The sequence below is a fragment of the Erythrolamprus reginae genome, chromosome 4 (genome assembly GCF_031021105.1).
Source record: "Erythrolamprus reginae isolate rEryReg1 chromosome 4, rEryReg1.hap1, whole genome shotgun sequence".
Taxonomy (NCBI): Eukaryota; Metazoa; Chordata; class Lepidosauria; order Squamata; family Dipsadidae; genus Erythrolamprus; species Erythrolamprus reginae.
This window is the reverse complement of record NC_091953.1, coordinates 89,174,916-89,193,622: the sequence shown is the minus strand read 5'-3', so window position 1 is coordinate 89,193,622 and position 18,707 is coordinate 89,174,916. Positions and strand designations below refer to the sequence as shown.

General features: G+C 41.5%; 1 protein-coding gene across 2 annotated transcripts in view; it reads right to left on the bottom strand.

Annotated features, from left to right (window-relative positions):
• The window catches only part of NLGN4X (neuroligin 4 X-linked), a 242,593-nt gene that overhangs the window by 162,002 nt on the left and 61,884 nt on the right, over window positions 1-18,707 (bottom strand). The window contains exon 2 of one of the 2 annotated variants that reach the window (XM_070750864.1): window positions 14,064-14,927. In XM_070750864.1, the coding sequence (XP_070606965.1) occupies window positions 14,064-14,535 (472 nt within the window). In that variant the 5' untranslated portion in view covers window positions 14,536-14,927. Of the gene's footprint in view, window positions 1-14,063; window positions 14,928-18,707 lie in introns of those variants that run through there. The other variant, XM_070750863.1, reaches the window with a different exon arrangement.

Here is an 18,707-nt window from a genome sequence, read left to right as displayed (position 1 = left end):
GAAAATGAGCAGGACAGGGTGGGCAAAAATGGGAGGGACCCATGGAGCTCAAGAGGAGAAAGGTGTGGGGAAAATGAGGAGGACAGGGTGGGCAAAAATGGGAGGGACCCATGGAGTTCAAGAGGAGAAAGGTGTGGGGAAAATGAGCAGGACATGGTGGGCAAAAACGGGAGAGACCCATGGAGCTCAAGAGGAGAAAGGTGTGGGGAAAATGAGCAGGACAGGGTGGGCAAAAATGGGAGGGACTCATGGAGCTCAAGAGGAGAAAGGTGTGGGGAAAATGAGCAGGACAGGGTGGGCAAAAATGGGAGGGACTCATGGAGCTCAAGAGGAAAAAGGTGTGGGAAAGACCCATGGAGCTCAAGAGAGGCTCTTTTCGCCTTGCTTCATTGGGACTGCCACCTCTTGTCACCTCTCGCTGTCCCTCCCCCCACTCCGTTCGCCTCAGCTTAGTCTCCCACCCCCACCCCCGTTTTTTATTTAAGCCTTAATGTTTTGGATTTTCCTAATGGGCTTGCACGCATTATTGGCTTTTCCATTGATTCCTATGGGAAACATTGTTTCATCTTACGAACTTTTCACCTTACGAACGTCCTCCCGGAACCACTTAAGTTCTTAAGACAAGGTATTACTGTATAATGTGACTAGATGATATAAAAACCAACTCCATATTTTTGCTTACCACTCTGTTAAAATTCAGGTTAATTTCATTTAACATCTGGAGATAATGTGTCTTCTAGTAGCCATCAGAAAAACGGTTATTGATTTATTTTAACATAAATATTTAAGATGGGGTAAATAATAATTGTTTGCTTAGAACTACAAGCAAAGATGTCATTGATCAAATATTTAGATACCTGACTACCAAATAATAGAAATATTTAGAAACTTAGAAGGAGGAATTGTTTTTGTTTTTAAAATTTATGCACCAAGAATGAAAAAAAAAGAAAAGAAAACTGAACACTGAGAAAGGGATCTTTTTCTGTTTTGAAAGCAGCTGTAATGTTTTTATGAAAATGTTTTGAATTACAGCTATAGAAATCTGTTTTATTTTAAATGTAGAGATTTTAATAAAATATAAATTTTGTAATTTGCTTTACAATTTGGAAACACCAGTTTTGTTTTTCAAAGTATCATTTTAATGCAAATATCTGGTAATTTCTCATGATTAAAGTTCACCTAGTTTGACATAGGAATGTGCCCCAGTTCCAATAACATGTAAAAGTAGAAGCCATGATACCAACTAGACCCTCTTATGAATTAATGACTCAACAAAATACATAGAATCTTTCCATTTCAGAACAGTGCTGAGAAAAGATGAAATGCTTTCCTTTTCTTCCCTTTTGGCCTATTGGGGGCTGGTATTTTTGTTTTGGGATGGGTTGTTTTGCAAAAGCTAGCAACAACTCACTTATTTTATCATTATTTATAGTACATAAATCCCAGTTTATAACAATATTCTCAAATAACTTAGGTCTCCAATAACTAGATTTAGCAAATAAAGCATTGTTTTGATGAGGACAACAAACAAACTCCCTTTCCTTTTTCCCTTTCCTCCTTTCCCTTTCCTTTTTTTCCTTTTTGCCATTCCCTTTCCCTTCTTTTTTTTTCCTGCCCTTTTTTTTCCTTTCCTAGATTTGTTCTTGATCTTGATTGCATTCATTTTAGATCCATTAAAAATCTGGTTACTCTTCCCAGGGTGCCCACGGCCTATATCTTCTGAGCTACGTCTTTCAGGACAATACTTCAAGCAATATACCAAGCAATTTGGACAAATAATGCTGTTATTCATTGTAAAAAACCCTTTAAGTCTCTTTAAAATTAAATGAGGAATGAAAGGATAGATGGATCTAAGCAGTGTCCTGTGCTTAGAGGCAGATTTGAGAGAAAAAGAAACAGGATCATATTAACTGTGGATGCATGCTGACATGAAATACTGTAGTATGCTTTCATTGCTAGCAAGGAATGAGAGAAGAGAAACTGGAATCAGTTTCTGCCTAATTTATGCAACACCCCCCCCCCCGATAATTTGCTATGGGAGGGTGGTTTCAAATTAACTCCTTAAACATAATTAGGGATGAGCCATTTATAGCTTGTACATTTTCATTTGGAGATGAACTAGAATGGGTAATCAAAAGTGGGAAGAGCTCAACTTCCTAGATTTTGAATTATTTTGTGGTGAGAAGACTCTGAAAAGAAACTATACAGTGAGGCAATGTTCTTCTAGGTGCAGAAGTGAGGAAGTAATAGTTATAAAAGCTCTGAATTGGGTTAAGAAAAAAAGTTCCAGGAAACAACAGGTACTTATGCAGCAATGAAAAACTATGTAAATATTAGGGATCACAAATAAGATCCTGTAACAGAAACATTGTGTAATTAACATATCAACTTTCTATTGAAAAAGGAATATTTATACAGTGGTACCTCTACTTAAGAACTTAATTCGTTCCGTGATCAGGTTCTTAAGTAGAAATGTTCTTAAGTAGAAGCAATTTTTCCCATAGGTATCAATGTAAAAGAAAATAATGCGTGCAAACCTATTAGGAAAGAAATAAAAGCTTGGAATGTGGGTGGGAGGAGGAGGAAGAAGAAGAGGAGGAGGAAAGTCGCTGCTGAAGGAAGAAGGTGAGATGAGGAGAAAAAAAAATCCAAAACTTTAAGGCTTAAAAAAAAAAAGAGGGACTCTGAGGCGGCAAGGAGGAGCACGCGCCTCCAATACACCTGGCTCTGACTCCCATACACTGGCTGCTGCTGCTACCTGCTGCCTCTTCCTTCCCATGCTGAAGGACTCCCCTCTTCTCTCTCTTTCTTGCTTTGTAGCCGGTGCCTTTCCTTCGCTGTGGTGACTCCTCGGCTGCCCAGACCGAAGGGAGCATTTTTTTCTCTGGGCGCTGGCAGAGATTTATTCCCTGTCCAGAGAAAGGAAAACACTCCATTCGCTCTGGACTTCCAAAGTCTCCTTAAGCGCCACCAAAAGGCTCTTCTGCAGCCCAGATGGCTGGGATTAAAGGGGAAATGGCAGGAAACTGGTCAGGCCTTCGTGCTGCTCTCTAATTTCCTGGGAAGTTTTTCTGGGCTCGGGTTCTTAAGTAGAAAATGGTTCTTAAGTAGAGGCAAAAAATTATTGAACACCCTTCAATTATTGAAGTTGCAAAAATCTGGATAATTATCAGATGGCAGCAATGAAATCCAGTTTTCTGCACAAATCAGCAATGAAATCCAGTTTTCTGCAGAAAGCAGTACTCCTAAACAAACTTATTTAAATAGAATATATTTTAGAAGTAGTAATTAAAGATGTAATAAATGTTTAATTATCTAATTATGAGGTATATCTGTTCACTTTATTCAACAGTGTGGCAGGAGACTCTGTTGTTAGAAACTTTGTTTTTCAACACACAAAATTCTTCCATCCATCTTTACCCCCCTTTTATGGGACCCCTTATGTAACTAAATGGGGGGGGGGCACAACCCTACCCACACTGTTCTCTCCATCCTTATTTTGCACAATCACATTACAGAACTTTTTTCACATTTCTTAGTTTTCACAGCACCAGATGAGCAAAGTAAACTCCAAGGAATTATTTGTTACCTTTCAAATGAAGTGTTGAGTAAAAAATAGCATCTGCACCTCATTGTCATGTTCACAATCAGAATGATATTCATGAAGTTTTTAAAAAGCTGTGCTTTTTTAAAATAAATAATTGAACTGTGACTATAAAAATGCATTCATTTTTAAAATTACTTCTCAGGGGACTAAGAGAAAAGGGGTCCAAGAGAAAAATTACTTCTCAGGGGTCTAAGATACAAAATAATAACAAAGATTCTGTTTGCATACAATTACAAATTCACTTCCCAATATATTGAAAAATTGTGCTAAAGCAGAAGTGCTAAAGAAGCTTATCATTTTTTTCAGACAGATTCTCCATTGTTTAGAAGAGAAGGAGTAGCATCCTTCAATGTCACCGAAATCTCATACAATATTTTTCTGAAGAAAGACGAGGAAGAGGAAAAGTAAAACAAGGGTAATAAGAACAAAAACTGGTAAACTAAAGCCTTGGAAACTGGAGCAATTAACTTTTAAATTCCTGACAGAATTTAGGGTCTGAAACAGGACCATAATTGTTAAGTTCACAAGAACATTGCTGATTCTGCATTGTGCAGCAGAGAGCAGAATGACCAAGTGCCAATCTGTTTGTTAACTCTGATAGCCAGCAATTCCTTCTTCTCTTTTCAGAAAGCTCATTTCAGAAAGCTGTCTTCTAAACAAGGACCATAGAAACCACAATGTAGAGGCAGAACTATAATAGTAGCAATAGTAGTAATAATTATATGGGAAATAGTCCACTCAGGAGACATAGACTTATAGAGATGGACATGACCATAGAAGATAATTTAGTCCAACCCAAATGAATTTAGTGCGAATCCACAGGGCACCGCTAAGAGATGATCATTACATACTGGGTTAAAATACTTTCAGTATTTCAGTCTATGCTTAGTCTATTTATTAGCCCCTACGTTCTTCCCAATATTTAGCCTGAGCCTTTTGATTGAAGTTTTAAACAACTGTCTCATTCTTACTTTTTGAAGCAATACAGAATAGGTTCACTTCCATGCAGATCCCTTCAGACTTTTGGAGAGTGTTATTGTATCTTTCACAGGCTAAACCCTCCTGGATCATTTAACCATTTCTCCTATACAGTACTCTTGATCAATGTTCCCTCTAATTTTTTTTTGGTGTGGGCGGAAAAGTATAGTGTCTGAGCGGCAGTCCCTTTTGGACTGGGCGGCATAGAAGTATAGATAGATAGATAGATAGATAGATAGATAGATAGATAGATAGATAGATAGATAGATAGATAATAAATAAATAAATAAGAAAAAAATCCCTTTTTTTAATTAAAAGAAATTAATAATAAAACAAAACAAAAATCTATTATTATTACTATCTTCTCCTCTTTTTCCATCCCTGTCTCCTCCACCCTTCTGTGTGTGTGTGTGTGTGTCTGTGTGTGTGTCTCTGTGTGTGTGTGTCTCTCTCTGTGTGTGAACTCTTGAACCATTTCCAATAACAGGTGAGCTATTGGAAATGGTTCAAGAGTTCACACACACATACACACAAGGCTGGGGGGTTTTTTTCTCTGTTATTATTTGGGTGCTTTTTACCATATGCTTTAAATCAAGAGTCATTTCTCTCTCTTTCTCTCTCCCCCTCTTGCTCTCTCTCTCTTTTTCTCACTTTCTCTCTCCCTCTCTTTCTCTCTCCCCCTCTTGCTCTCTCTCTCTCTTTTTCTCTCTTGTTTTCTGTCTCTCTCTCTATTGCTTTCTCTCCCTCTCACTCTTTCTATCTCTCTTGTTTTCTTTCTCTTCTCTCTCTTGCTAACTCTCTCTCCCCCTTTCTCTCTCTCTCTCTCACTTACTTTCTCTCCCCCCCTTTCTCTCTCTGTGTCAGCGAGAGGGCTGCGAGGGCGCTTTCTCCGAGCGTTCGGGAACACCTGCCCTGCCTCTACTGCAGCCCCCTTGCTGAAAGTCTGGGACGAAAGCGCTCCCAGCGAGGGGGCTGCGAGAGGGGCGGGACAGACATTCCTGAAGCATGCGGAGAAAACCCTCTCACAGTCCCTTCGTTGGGAGCACTTTTGCCGAGCCAGCCCCATCGCAGCTGCCCCTTTGTTCCAGTCCCGCCCTCCCAAAGAGTGGGGCTGCCACATCCTGGCCAATTGCATCCCTCTTGCCAGGAGCGCTGATGAGGACAAGAAGAAGAAGCTGCAGTGACCGCCAAGGGAGAAGTCTCGCCCAAGGCAGGAGGCGGCAGAGGAGGAGAGGGGCGGATCGGGTGGGTGGGGGGCAGGGCCAAGAGGCCAGGAGCGCAAGGGGGCCGGAGGCACCAGGGAGAGGCAGGGGTGGCCGCGGCTCCCTTCTACTGCCCGCGCCTCCCCCCCCCCCGTGGGCTGGCAGGGGGATGGGGAACGCACGCCCAAGGAAAAGGGTGCGGGGGGTATTTTGGAGTGCGCACACGCGCATGCGTGCAGCTTACAGGGAACGGTGCTCTTTATACTTTATGCCATCTCGCTGAACATCTTGTAGACTTGTTCAAGCTTCTCACTATATGTTTTGATGAGTAGTGTCCAGACTGGATATAAAATGCCAAATGTAATCTGACAATACATAGTAGAGTAGTATTAGTTCTCTTGATCTTGAATTGTATGTATTCACTAGAAGGCTGATATTGATCATTAAATCAATCATTATAATCAAATATGTGATTGGGAGAGATCAAGAGTTTCCAGGATGAACAGAGCTCATTAAAATCCTGAAACATGTTTTAGATGGTCTACCTGTAAGTATTTTTTACCTTCAATTTTGTTGTGGTTATTTATATAAACTAACTTTGGAGAACAGATGACACAGTATTGAAATTAGTGTCTTTAAAGTTTGGTTGCATTTTCACATACAAACACTACCCGAATAGCTTGTGTTTGTGCTTAAAGCAATAGCAATAGTACAGTACTTAGGTTTATATACTACTTCATAATGTTTTACAGCTCTATCCTCGACAATCTGGTTCCTTATTTTACCTCAGAAGGATGGAAGGCCGAGTCAACTTTGAGCTGGTCAGGACTGAACCAATAACTTTAACATGACATTTATTTTTCCAAAATGATATGTTAAATAGAAATTATCGCTATCTATATTGCTTCTCTGCAAGCTTGAATCTTCTTCTATAAATCTGACTTTTTTCCAGCATACCAGACAGAGTCACTAAAAACATCTATATAGCCATTCCATGGAAACAATAATTTCAACTTTTGATTTTTCTCTATAATTATAATTGAAGTAGGCACCTAATTCAGACAAACTTATTCTATAATTAAAGTTTTTAATTATTGTTGGACGATTCTTTCAATCTGAATTTGTCAAGTCCTAACAGTTTATCCAGAACGGGCCTACTGGAACATACTGATTTCACATCTACCACATGAGCAAACCATCTTTCACCTACCGGGGGGGGGGATGCCATTATCTCTTTCCTAGAACTGAAAGTGAGTAGCTCAGATTCACTAAATAATAATAATAAATAATAATAATTTATTAGATTTCTATGCCGCCCCTCTCCGAGGACTTGGAACGGCTCATAACGGCTCATAAAAATTGAACGGGTCCAAAGACGGGCTACAAGAATGGTGGAAGGTCTTAAGCATAAAACGTATCAGGAAAGACTTAATGAACTCAATCTGTATAGTCTGGAAGACAGAAGGAAAAGGGGGGACATGATCGAAACATTTAAATATGTTAAAGGGTTAAATAGGGTTCAGGAGGGAAGTGTTTTTAATAGGAAAGTGAACACAAGAACAAGGGGACACAATCTGAAGTTAGTTGGGGGAAAGATCAAAGGCAACATGAGAAAATATTATTTTACTGAAAGAGTAGTAGATCCTTGGAACAAACTTCCAGCAGACGTGGTTGGTAAATCCACAGTAACCGAATTTAAACATGCCTGGGATAAACATATATCCATTGTAAGATAAAATACAGGAAATAGTATAAGGGCAGACTAGATGGACCATGAGGTCTTTTTCTGCCGTCAGTCTTCTATGTTTCTATAACAAACAATACAATATACAAATCCAATATTAAAAACAATACAGTAATACCTCATGATACGAACTTAATTGGTGCAAGGAGGAGGTTCGTAAGACGAAAGGTTCGTAAGACGAAACATTGTTTCCCATAGGAAACAATGTAAAGTCAATTAATCCGTGCAACAACAAAATAACCCGCAAAAAACCGCTGCCGCCCGGCTGTCACCTTTTAAAACAGCCTGGGGGCTTTGGCGTTGGGAGGCTGCTGAGAAGCCCCCCGGCTGTTTTAAAAGGTGACAGCCGGGCGGCGGGGCTTCTCAGCGAAAGTTCGGGTTTGGGAGGCTGCTTTGAGGAGGCGGGGAAGCCTCTTGCAGCAGCTGCCACAGCCGCCGGCTTCCCCGCCGCTCACCCGCCGAGGATGCTGACCTGATGCCTCGCGGGGAAGCCGGGCAAGAGCGATCTTCTGCCGGCCATGGGAGAGCAGCGGGGAGTCGCCCATGGCCGGCAGAAGATCGCTCTTGCCCGGCTTCCCCGCGAGGCTTCCCCCATCCTCGCCCGCCGCCCGCCCGTCCAGAATGCTGACCTGATGCCTCGTGGGGAAGCTGGGCAAGAGCGATCTTCTGCCGGCCATGGGCGAGCGGTGGGGAGTCGCCCATGGCCGGCAGAAGATCGCTCTTGCCCGGCTTCCCCGCGAGGCATCAGGTCAGCAAGAGCGATCTTCTGCCAGCCATGGGTGACTCCCCGCCACTTGCATTGGGGTGGGGGGGCTGTCAGGACACACCCCCACCCCAGCACTTTGCATCCCGCCGGCTAAGAGCAATCGGGCAGCAGCTTCTGCCGGACACGGGTAATGAGCATGACAGAGAAGCGGGGAGAATCAGGAGGCTCCTTTGGCGGCTGGAGGCTGCCTGGCTTTGTGTTTTTGGCTGGGGGAGGAAGCAGTAGGACCTTCCTAAGTCCCTCCCCCCCAGCCAAAACCCCAAAGCCTGTTTGCTGCCATACGATTTAGCCAGGACAGGAGCGAAGTGACGTGGAGGAATGGGGAGCTGAAACCGGGCGGTTTCAGCTTTCCATCCCTTCACGTCACTTCGCCGCTAAATCGTGTGGCAGCAAACATGCTTTGGGGGTTTGGCTGGGGGGGAGGGAGTTAGGAAGGTCCTACTTCTCCCCCCCCAGCCAAATCCCCAAAGCATGTTTGCTGCCACACGATTTAGCGGCGAAGGGACGTGAAGGGATGGAAAGCTGAAACAGCCCGGTTTCAGCTTTCCATCCATCCACGTCACTTCGCTGCTAAATCGTGTGGCAGCAAACATGCTTTGGGGGTTTGGCTGGGGGGGAGGGAGTTAGGAAGGTCCTACTTCTTCTCCCCCCCAGCCAAATCCCCAAAGCATGTTTGCTGCCACACGATTTAGCGGCGAAGGGACGTGAAGGAATGGAAAGCTGAAACAGCCCGGTTTCAGCTCCCCATTCCTCCACGTCACTTCACTCCTGTCCTGGCTAAATCGTGTGGCAGCAAACAGGCTTTGGGGTTTTGGCTGGGGGGGAGAAGTAGGACTTTCCAGCAGCCTCCGAACGCCGAACGCGGAAGTTCGGGTTTGTTCGGCTTCGGGAGGCTGCTGGAAAGCCGCCCGGCTGTTTTAAAAGGTGACCGCCGGCCTTTGCCGTTCGGCTTCAGGAGACAGATGGGAAGCTGCGCGGCTGTTTTAAAAGGTCGCAGCCGGCCTGGGGGGCTTCCCAGCACCCCCCAAACCCCAAACTTGTGCAGAACTTCCGGGTTCGGGGTTCGGGGGGGGTGCTGGGAAGCCCCGCCGCCTGGCTGTCACATTTTAAAACAGCCGTGCAGCTTCCCAGCAGTCTCCGAACACCGGTTCGTAACTCGAAAAAAGTTCGTAAGAAGAGGCAAAAATTTTCTGAACCCTGGGTTCGTATCACGAGTTGTTCGTAAGACGAGGGGTTCGTATCTTGAGGTATCACTGTATAAACTTAGAGTCTCCTGGTTCCTATCCTGGTGCCTTAACCACTATATTAAACTGGATCTCCATCTAATGCTTCATCTAATGCATTCATTAATTCTATTCTGAATTTTAGTTTTAAGATTATAGTATGCTCATACTATGAATAGTGGGAACCATCATTAATTAATTTCTCTCCTGGTTTGCTTTAACAGTCAAATTATTCTTGCTAGAGAAACTAGAAACTAAAAAACTCTAAGTCCCAAATTGCCTGAAGTGAAAGTAATAAAGCAAAATTTATCCCCAAGCTAAGGAAAATATCTGAGCTATCATATAATATGGATCACAGTATAAACAAACTCAGTCAATTCACCAAAATGAGAAAACTGTAAAATGTTGTAGGACATTTAAAACAAAACGTTTCTAGAACTCCCAAATAGGAGACAATTCAAAATGTAGTTTAAAAATATGAAAATGTCTTTACTTGTAGACAAACCTTCATCCCCAGAAAAAGCAATCAATATTCACCTGAATGTCAATACTGTACGGATTTTAAAATGCTAACTATAAAAATGTATGCATTCATCCGATGTGAATCCTCAGACCAAAAGAATGTCATGATTTTCATTAATATCATATTGGACCTCAACTACTGGTTTAAAATGTCTAGACTTGTATAACTTTGTTCATGGATTCATCTATAAGAATTATAGTCCTATCCAGTTGAATCCTACTAATGTCATCAACCACCATTGTTGACAATCCTCGTTCCTATAATTGACAAGTCCAAGAGTATCTTTTTCCCATCTCTATTAGGAGTTTTCTCACTTTTTTATTCTATATAAATGCATATTTTGTATTATATAATTTCATGTATAACAATTGACAAGACCAAGGGACCTCTGCTGAACTATTGACTGAGGCATCTTGGCTCAATCAACTTAGTCCTATTTTCCCAATCTTGACAATCCCTTCTTGAAGGTTTATTTCTTGATATATTATAACAACATCAACTGCATAATTATTCACAATTTTCCATATGAAAAAAGAGAGAGAGAGAGGAAAACAGAGCAAGAAAACTGTATCTATCATCAGTATTGATGATAGATCAAGTAAGTTCCTTGAAAACAACTATAAAAAAAATCTTAAATAATAAATTTCAAAACTCCCTTCCTCTTAGTATTTTTGTGCAACTCCAGAACATACCTAACAAAATAAAAACAATTAGGATCGTTTTTCAAGCAGCAATTTCAATGGGCATTTATAAACTAATGGTTTAGAAAGCTTTCCAAGCTTCTGAATCACTTGAGGCAATTTCTCTCAATGATATACAGCAGTATTGGCATAGCATCACCCAGTTATCACTTAAATGGTATAGCTTTATATACTATTACTTTGACGCAGTGATATTTAGATAACTTTCCAAAAATATATGTGAAAATGTTTTCAATGTTCTCCTTTTCTATAAAATAAGTATCAGAGACAAAATGGAATTGAATTTATTTCTTTATTTGGCCAAGTGTGATTATACACATAAGGATTTTGTCTCCAATGCAGAAGCTGTCGTGCCCTGAAAGTAGGTTCTAGTGCAAAAATTCTGACAATTACAGTACATTCCATAATTGCATGCCAGAGATTATAAATTTCCAAAAATTAGATGAATTAATTTGAAATCAAGCTAGAAATAAAATAAATAAAATATTTCTATAATCTTTTCTTCCTCTGGATTTTTAAATTATTTATAAACTACCTGATTTTATATTAATATTTATATAAAGTGAGTCCCTTAATCTTGGTATCAAAATAATTGTGAAAATACAAGATTCTCCTAGATTAAGTTAAATAAACAGTATTTTCAGTCTGAATGTCTTGAACAGGGGTCATTTGCTCATGCATATGTATTTTTCTTGCATGAAATACAATAAATTGAAAAAAAAGTCTATTTAATGAATTCTTTCATGTTCATTAACAAGCTTGTAAAAATACCTCTGTTTACTTGTACAAAATAAAAAAGGAAATTGGAGACTGACTAAAAGTACAATAGTACCTCTATTTAAGAATGCCTCTACTTAATAACTTTTCTAGATAAGAACTGGGTATTCCAGATTTTTTTGCCTCTACTTAAGAACCATTTTCTTTCTTTCTTTCTTTCTTTCTTTCTTTCTTTCTTTCTTTCTATTTATTGGATTTATTTATTTATTTATTTATTTATTGGATTTGTATGCCGCCCCTCTCCGCAGACTGAAGTAGGTTCTACTTAAGAAAGTAGGTTCTACTTAAGAACCCTAGCCCAGAAAAATTTCCCGGGAAATTTCCCAGGAAATTTGAGAGCAGCACAAAGGCCTGGACAGTTTCCTGCCATTCCCCCTTTGATCTCAACCATCTCGGGCTGCCAGAGGAGCCTTTCGGTGGCGCTTAAGGAGGCTTTGGCAGTCTAGAATGAAGCATTTTCCTTTCTCTGAGTGGTTGGACAGGGAATAAACCTCTGCCAGAGCTCAGAGAAAAGAAACACTCCCTTCAGTCTGGGCAGCCAAGGAGTCACCACAGCGAAGGAAAGGCACTGGCTACAAAGCTAGCGAGCAAGAAGAGAGGGGAGCCCTTTAGCCTTGGAAGGAAGACGCAGAAGGTAGCACCAGCAGCAGCCAGCGCATAAGAGGCAGCCTCGCACTGGGTGTATTGGAGGCATGTGCTCCTCCTCGCTGTCTCAGAGTCCCTCTTTTTTATTTTAAGCTTTAAAGATTTGGATTATTTTTGTTCCCCTCATATCACCTTCTTCCTTTGGCAGCAACTGTCCTCCTCCTCTTCTTCCTCCTTCTCCTCCCACCCAAATTCTGAAATTTATTTTTTTCTTAATGGGTTTGCACTCATTATTTGCTTTTACATTGATTCCTATGGGAAAAATTGCTTCTACTTAAGAACGTTTCTACTTAAGGATCTGGTCACGGAAGGAGTTAGGTTCTTAAGTAGAGGTACCACTGTAGTTTATTTTCCTTTATATAATCTTACAACCAAACTCTTCCTTCCCTTATTTATGCAGCACCATAGCTCTCCATGAGAAGAGAGCTAGTTTGCTCTTCTCATTTGCTGTAAAATGATTGGTCATATTTTTTCCATAATCCATCTTGAATCCATCTTAGCCAATAAATTCTTTATTCCGTCAATAAGAGGAATATCATTAGCAAGGACCTTGGAAAGACTGAACCACTAACTCCTTCAGATGAGATAGAGGAAAAGAAATAGATGTGTTGTAATATACTAATAGGAAAGGGGATGGAAAAGGTACTAAGTTTTCATAGCTTAAGTGCCTCCCCACCCATTATTGGTAGGGATAACAGCAGTAGTTGTAGTAATGTTTCATTTTCCTTTTTTAAAGGTATGAAGTAAGAATTAATTACACCATCAGCATTGCCAACACTCATCAGAAGATATGAACTAAAAGCACATATCAAAGCAAAAAAGCAAAGCAAAATAAAATTAGAATAGTGATATTCAGAGGCCTCAAGTGGTTTACTATCTTAAATAAACAATTTATGCAGGGTACATAGATGTTGATAAATTTATTGTTATGAACAAAAGCTAACTGAAATGATCAATTTTAAATATTTTACTAATACACACCTACAGTACAGTTTTATATTATTCTGCATAATAGAGCTAAACAGCTATTTGCTATGTAAATGACCATCATTGGGATAAACATACTATCCATCCTAAAATACTGTACAGGAAATAGTACAACGGCAGACTAGATGAGGTCTTTTTCTGCCGTCAATCTTCCATGTTTCTGTGTTTCCATTGGGTAAGTAATAAAGATCAAAGGCTATTGGTAAGAATGTTAATGAGGGATTATTTAAAATTATAAGAAAAAAATCATTATAGAAATAATCCATAGAAAAATAATTAGGGATAGATATTTATTTGAAACAATTAATGATAACTCCTGGCTATTTTGTTATAGTTATTGATTGGCTTATTTGCAATTGTCTGAATTAGAAATTATATGTCTATATATACACTCAGTGAGAGCTACTAAAATTCTGACAGCTTAAAAATCAAAATATTGTTATGCCTTATAGATGTATTATTTATTCTAAAGTAATAAAAAGTCAGACACTCATAATAAGTCAATGATCATTCAAAAGTTTTCTATTAAAATAAGCTATAAATATTTTTGTTCATTTTAAGGCTTACATAATATATTACTATAGATTCTTAAAATATTATAATTTCTTTATCTTTTTTAAATAGTCACAGAAATATTTATATTTTCTTAATTGTAAATCTTGACTTTTCCTCTATGAACAACCAGAGATTTACATAGTGCACTCTGAAAAGAAAATTGGACTGTAATCATAAATGCATGTAGCAAATGCCAACAATTAATACAGGGTATTTTTATGTTTTTAATCTAATCAGAACCAATAACTTTTTAATAGTTCATCACACAGGTCACTGAAAAATTCCTACAATGTATGCTTCAATAAATTGTGCAAATTGGCTAACTGGCCAGTTCATGGTTAGTGAAAGTACTTACCATCCTCAGTTGGTATGTAGATATTCAGATAAAGGCAGTCTTCATTTTGATCTTGCACATATGTCATTACAGTATCCAAGTTGGCAGTAAACCAAACTGGTAGCATATCATTAAGCAGTGATCTCTCATCCAGATACTGTGGGCAAACAGCAGCAAATTGTGTGGCATTCCGTATACCAGTCCATGAAGAAGGAGGCTCTGGAGGTTGGAAACGTCTCTCCCCAGTTGGAGGAGAAGCATAAGGGACTCCCAAATATTGTTCCACAGGACCAAGGATTTCATTGGGCAAAGGTGTTCTTACACCACGGATTTTGCCATAATTTGTAGTTACAATTGGGTATTGTGCTTGTCCCTCAATAAGTGGAAAACGTATTGCTAGGGCAGTTATCCAAAGGAGGAAATTAGAATTCAGCATGACACAAATAGGAGTAAAAATCAAAGATAGCCATAAGAGTCCTACTGGCTTTGACATGGTTTCACATCAGCATTAGTAGGTCCTGAGGATGTTCACAGCCAGGCAGAAAAACAAATTTTGCAGAAAAAGACTGAAATAAGAGTGAAAATTAGAAAAATGTATGAAGTATGTGAGGAAAGGAATAATTTACCAAGGCAAATGTAAAGTACTCTTGGTCAAACCAGGAAACCCAAATTTAAATGTGGTAGGTATCTCAGCAGATTAAACATAGATAGTTCCCAGGAACACAAACAGCAATGGACTTCTCTTGGCTACAGCCCATCTCTTGATTCTTGTATTTAATGCTGATGTCACTTATCCAAGAAGATGAGATGCCCAGATGCTCAAAGCCTACTATGCAAATCCATTTCAGGGATCCATTTGAGTTAATTCCATCTTGATGGCGAACCCTGCCAGAAAAGAAAAAGGGAGAAATAAAGAATTAGGTTTTACTAATAATAGTTCTTTTAAAAAATATATATACAGTTGTATTATTTTGCCACAATTTTTATCCGCTCTATCCATTACAGTAAAATAAGCATCAGGCTGCAAGAATAGCTCAATCATGAATCACACAGGGATACTCTATTCCTCTCTAGTAGGTCCCTAACAGCCCTGCTTTAATAATCATAAGGTACCATATCCGATGGAGAAGAGGTGCCATGTCCAAAACGTAAATATAATAATAAAATTATCAAATACCATTACCAATTTACTTAAACGTAAAGAAAAGTTGGAAGAAAATTCAACAAAACCAAATTGATATAATTAATCTGAGGTATTTTTATTCACAGTGAAACTGTAAGGTAGGGTATTTACTCTTTTATAGTTGAAGGAGTATATGAATACAAACTACCATATTTTTCAGAGTATAAGATGCACCTTTTTACCTCCCAAAAGAGGATGAAAACTTGGGTGCATCTTGTACACTGAATGTAGCCCCATCCAGCCACCCTCAAAGAATAATTTACCTCTTTGCAGCAATTTACCTCCTTGCAGCAAACAGCAGCAGAGCCTGATTAATACAAGCCACTGATTATCTGCCTCCCAGACACTCAGCTGATTGAAGTTGCCAGCAAGCCCTTTGCTAAAATGAAAGTGAAGCTAAAACTGCATGGAGACAGATGCTTGATCTGAAGAGGCCCAGTGCTATTGTATCTTTATATAAATAGCAGAGAATACTTCCAGAAAGCCACATCAATTTTAAAGATCTGTCGAAGTACAATCTGAAATGTCCTATTTTAGTATTAAGTATTAGTATTAAGATAAGGCAGCTGAATTAAACCCTGATTTAATCATTATTTGGAGTAGTTCTATTTAAATAATTGGGAGGAGTAAGTGTGATTACATTTAAGAAAACTTTCTGGGATTAATATACTGCCATAATGTATATTTATCCAATTCTTTGCTATTTCTATGGCTCAGGCACACATGCACAGAAACACACAGCAAACATATACTCCTTGAGTATTTATATTTATTTATAGTTATTACCTATAAAGTCCTACATGGCTTAGGACCAGTCTATTTATGAGACCATCTCCTGCCATATACCTCCCAGAGACCAATCAGATCATAAGTAATATGTCAGAAAAAAAGACCCCCGTGGAGAGCAGGTAACGGCAAGCAATGTTTATTCAATTCAGTAACAACACAACACTTAACTTCGCTCGGCAAGGTATTTAAGGCTGACAACTTGCTGACAGAACATCCAATCACGTAACTATAAAGAACCCGCCCAAAACCAGCTGCCTGACAACAACCAATAGTCATGGGGAAGGTTTTAGCCAATCAGATCTGCCGAGGGTACATAACACTCCTCCCCCTTTATGTTAGCACATATGTAGTCTTGGAGATACCCAGGTGGCCACCGCTGCCTTTCCGAGTGCCGCACAGATACATCCTCCCAGGTACCACCCTGGGGTTCAGCGCCTAGAGGAGGGGAACTGATTGGTCCAGGCAATGATGCGGAATGATTGGGGTTTATGCCCGTGGCCATCGGAACTGTGGGAAACACTGTAGGAGTTGGTGACACCCGAAGATCTTCGGAATTACTGGGCGGTGTCGCATTCCGGGCACTCACTTCAGGGCCGACTAAAGGCAGGGCCTCACCGCTAGGGCCATCGCCAGGCGAGCAGTATGGGCGGAGCTGGTCGATGTGCCGGCGCCAACATCGCCCATCAGACAAAATGATGTCATAGGAACGCGGCCCCCTTTCCGCGGACACCATTCCCGGTACCCAGTTCTGCTCCCCTGAGTATGCATGGGCGTAAACCAAATCCCCCGGCCGCATTCCCCGGGGTGAGGGAGCCGGCCATGAGGGCCCCTGCAAATAGGCTGGGTTTAGGCGGTCCAAAACGATACAGATCTTACGGCCTAGAAGTAGTTCCGCCGGCGACTTCCCGGTGGAAACACAGGACGTTGAGTGCTGGTTGAATAGCAACTCTGCAATCTTACTCTTCCAACTACCCTGGGTCATCTTCTGGAGAGCTTCTTTCGTGGACCGCACCATCCGTTCTGCTTGACCGTTAGAAGCAGGGTGCAAGGGACCCGTTAAGGCATGGCGGATGCCGGCTTCCGCTAAAAAGGTTTCAAATGCCGCGGAAACAAACTGAGGGCCGTTGTCGGAGACTAACAAAATCCGGGTACCCGTGAGTGGTAAATAGGGTCATGAGGGAATCCCGGACTGCCTGGGTTGTGGCAGAGGTCAAGATGCAGACCTCAAGCCAACGTGAGTGAGCGTCCACGACTATCAAAAAAACCTGCCCTTGAAACGGGCCGGCAAGATCGATGTGGATCCAGGACCATGGCCCCGCTGGTGGCTCTCATGACAGAGGAACTGCCCGAGGGGGCATTGGCCGTGATTCTTGGCAAATGACACAGGTCGCCACTCTACGCTCAACTTGTTTGTCCAGGCCCGGCCACCAAACGTAGCCCCGTGCCAGGGCTTTCATCCGGACCATCCCAGGGTGTCCATTATGGAGAAGGGAGAGCACTCTATCGTGAAGCAGCTGGGGAATAACAACTCAGTTGCCACGAAGCAGGCACCCTTGTACAACCGACAACTCTGAACAGCAGCGAAAATAAGGAATCAGTTCAGGGGCTATTACTCTCGGTGGCCAGCCCTGTAATACCCATGACAGGATAACAGATAAAATAGGGTCCTGCTGAGATTCATGGGCAATCGTCATGGCCGACAAAGCCAGTGGGTCGTCAGTGATAGCTAGGACAGTGGAAGCGGGAGCAGGGTCATCTAAAACGATAGGCAAAGGGCAACGGTTGAGAGCGTCAGCATGGGCAATGTGACGCCCAGGGCGATAAAACAGCCGATAAGAATAATTGGCCAGAAAAATGATCCAACGGGCCATCCGGGGGGATAAGACTGCTGGGCTTTGGCGATCTTCTGACATAAGGCCCAGAAGTGGTTGGTGATCTGTAACAAGGTCAAATGACTGGCCGTACAGATAGTCATGGAAACAGCGGACACCTGCAATAAGGGCCAGGGCCTCGCGGTCGATGTGGCCAAAATTCCGCTCGGCTTTTGCCAGGAAAAAAATGAGATGGGTACCTCAGAACCGTTGGGCAGCCTGTGGCTCAGCACTGCACCAACCCCGAATGGGGAGGCATCACACGTCAGAACGAGTGGAAGATGAGGTGAGCATTGGGCCAACACAGCAGTGGATGTTAGGGCACGTTTAATGGCTGCAAAAGCGCCCGCCTCCCGAGGACCCCAAAACCATCTGGAATTCTTGTCCAGGGGGCGGTGGAGGGGCTCAGCCAAAGACGCTTTGTGCAGAATGAACATAGCGTAAAAATTGAGGAGGCCCAAGAACGCCTGCAATTCAGCCCTAGACCAGAGAGTGGGAGCATTCTGGATGGCAGCTGTCTTCTCTGGGGTGGGGTGGATTCCTGCGGCATCAATAATAAACCCTAAAAACTCAACCTGTGGAACTCCAAACTTGCACTTATGGGCCTTAATTTTTAACCCAGCTTCCTGGAATTTGGACAACACCATCTTAACCCTTGTCAGCAACTCTGCCTCGGAACGGGTGGATACCAACACATCATCAAAGTAGGGCACGGTTCCGGGGACCCCATATAGTAATCTCTCCATTGATGCCTGAAAAATGCCAGGGGCCGTAGACACCCCAAACTGCAGGCGATGGCATTTTAAACCTCCCCTGTGTGTG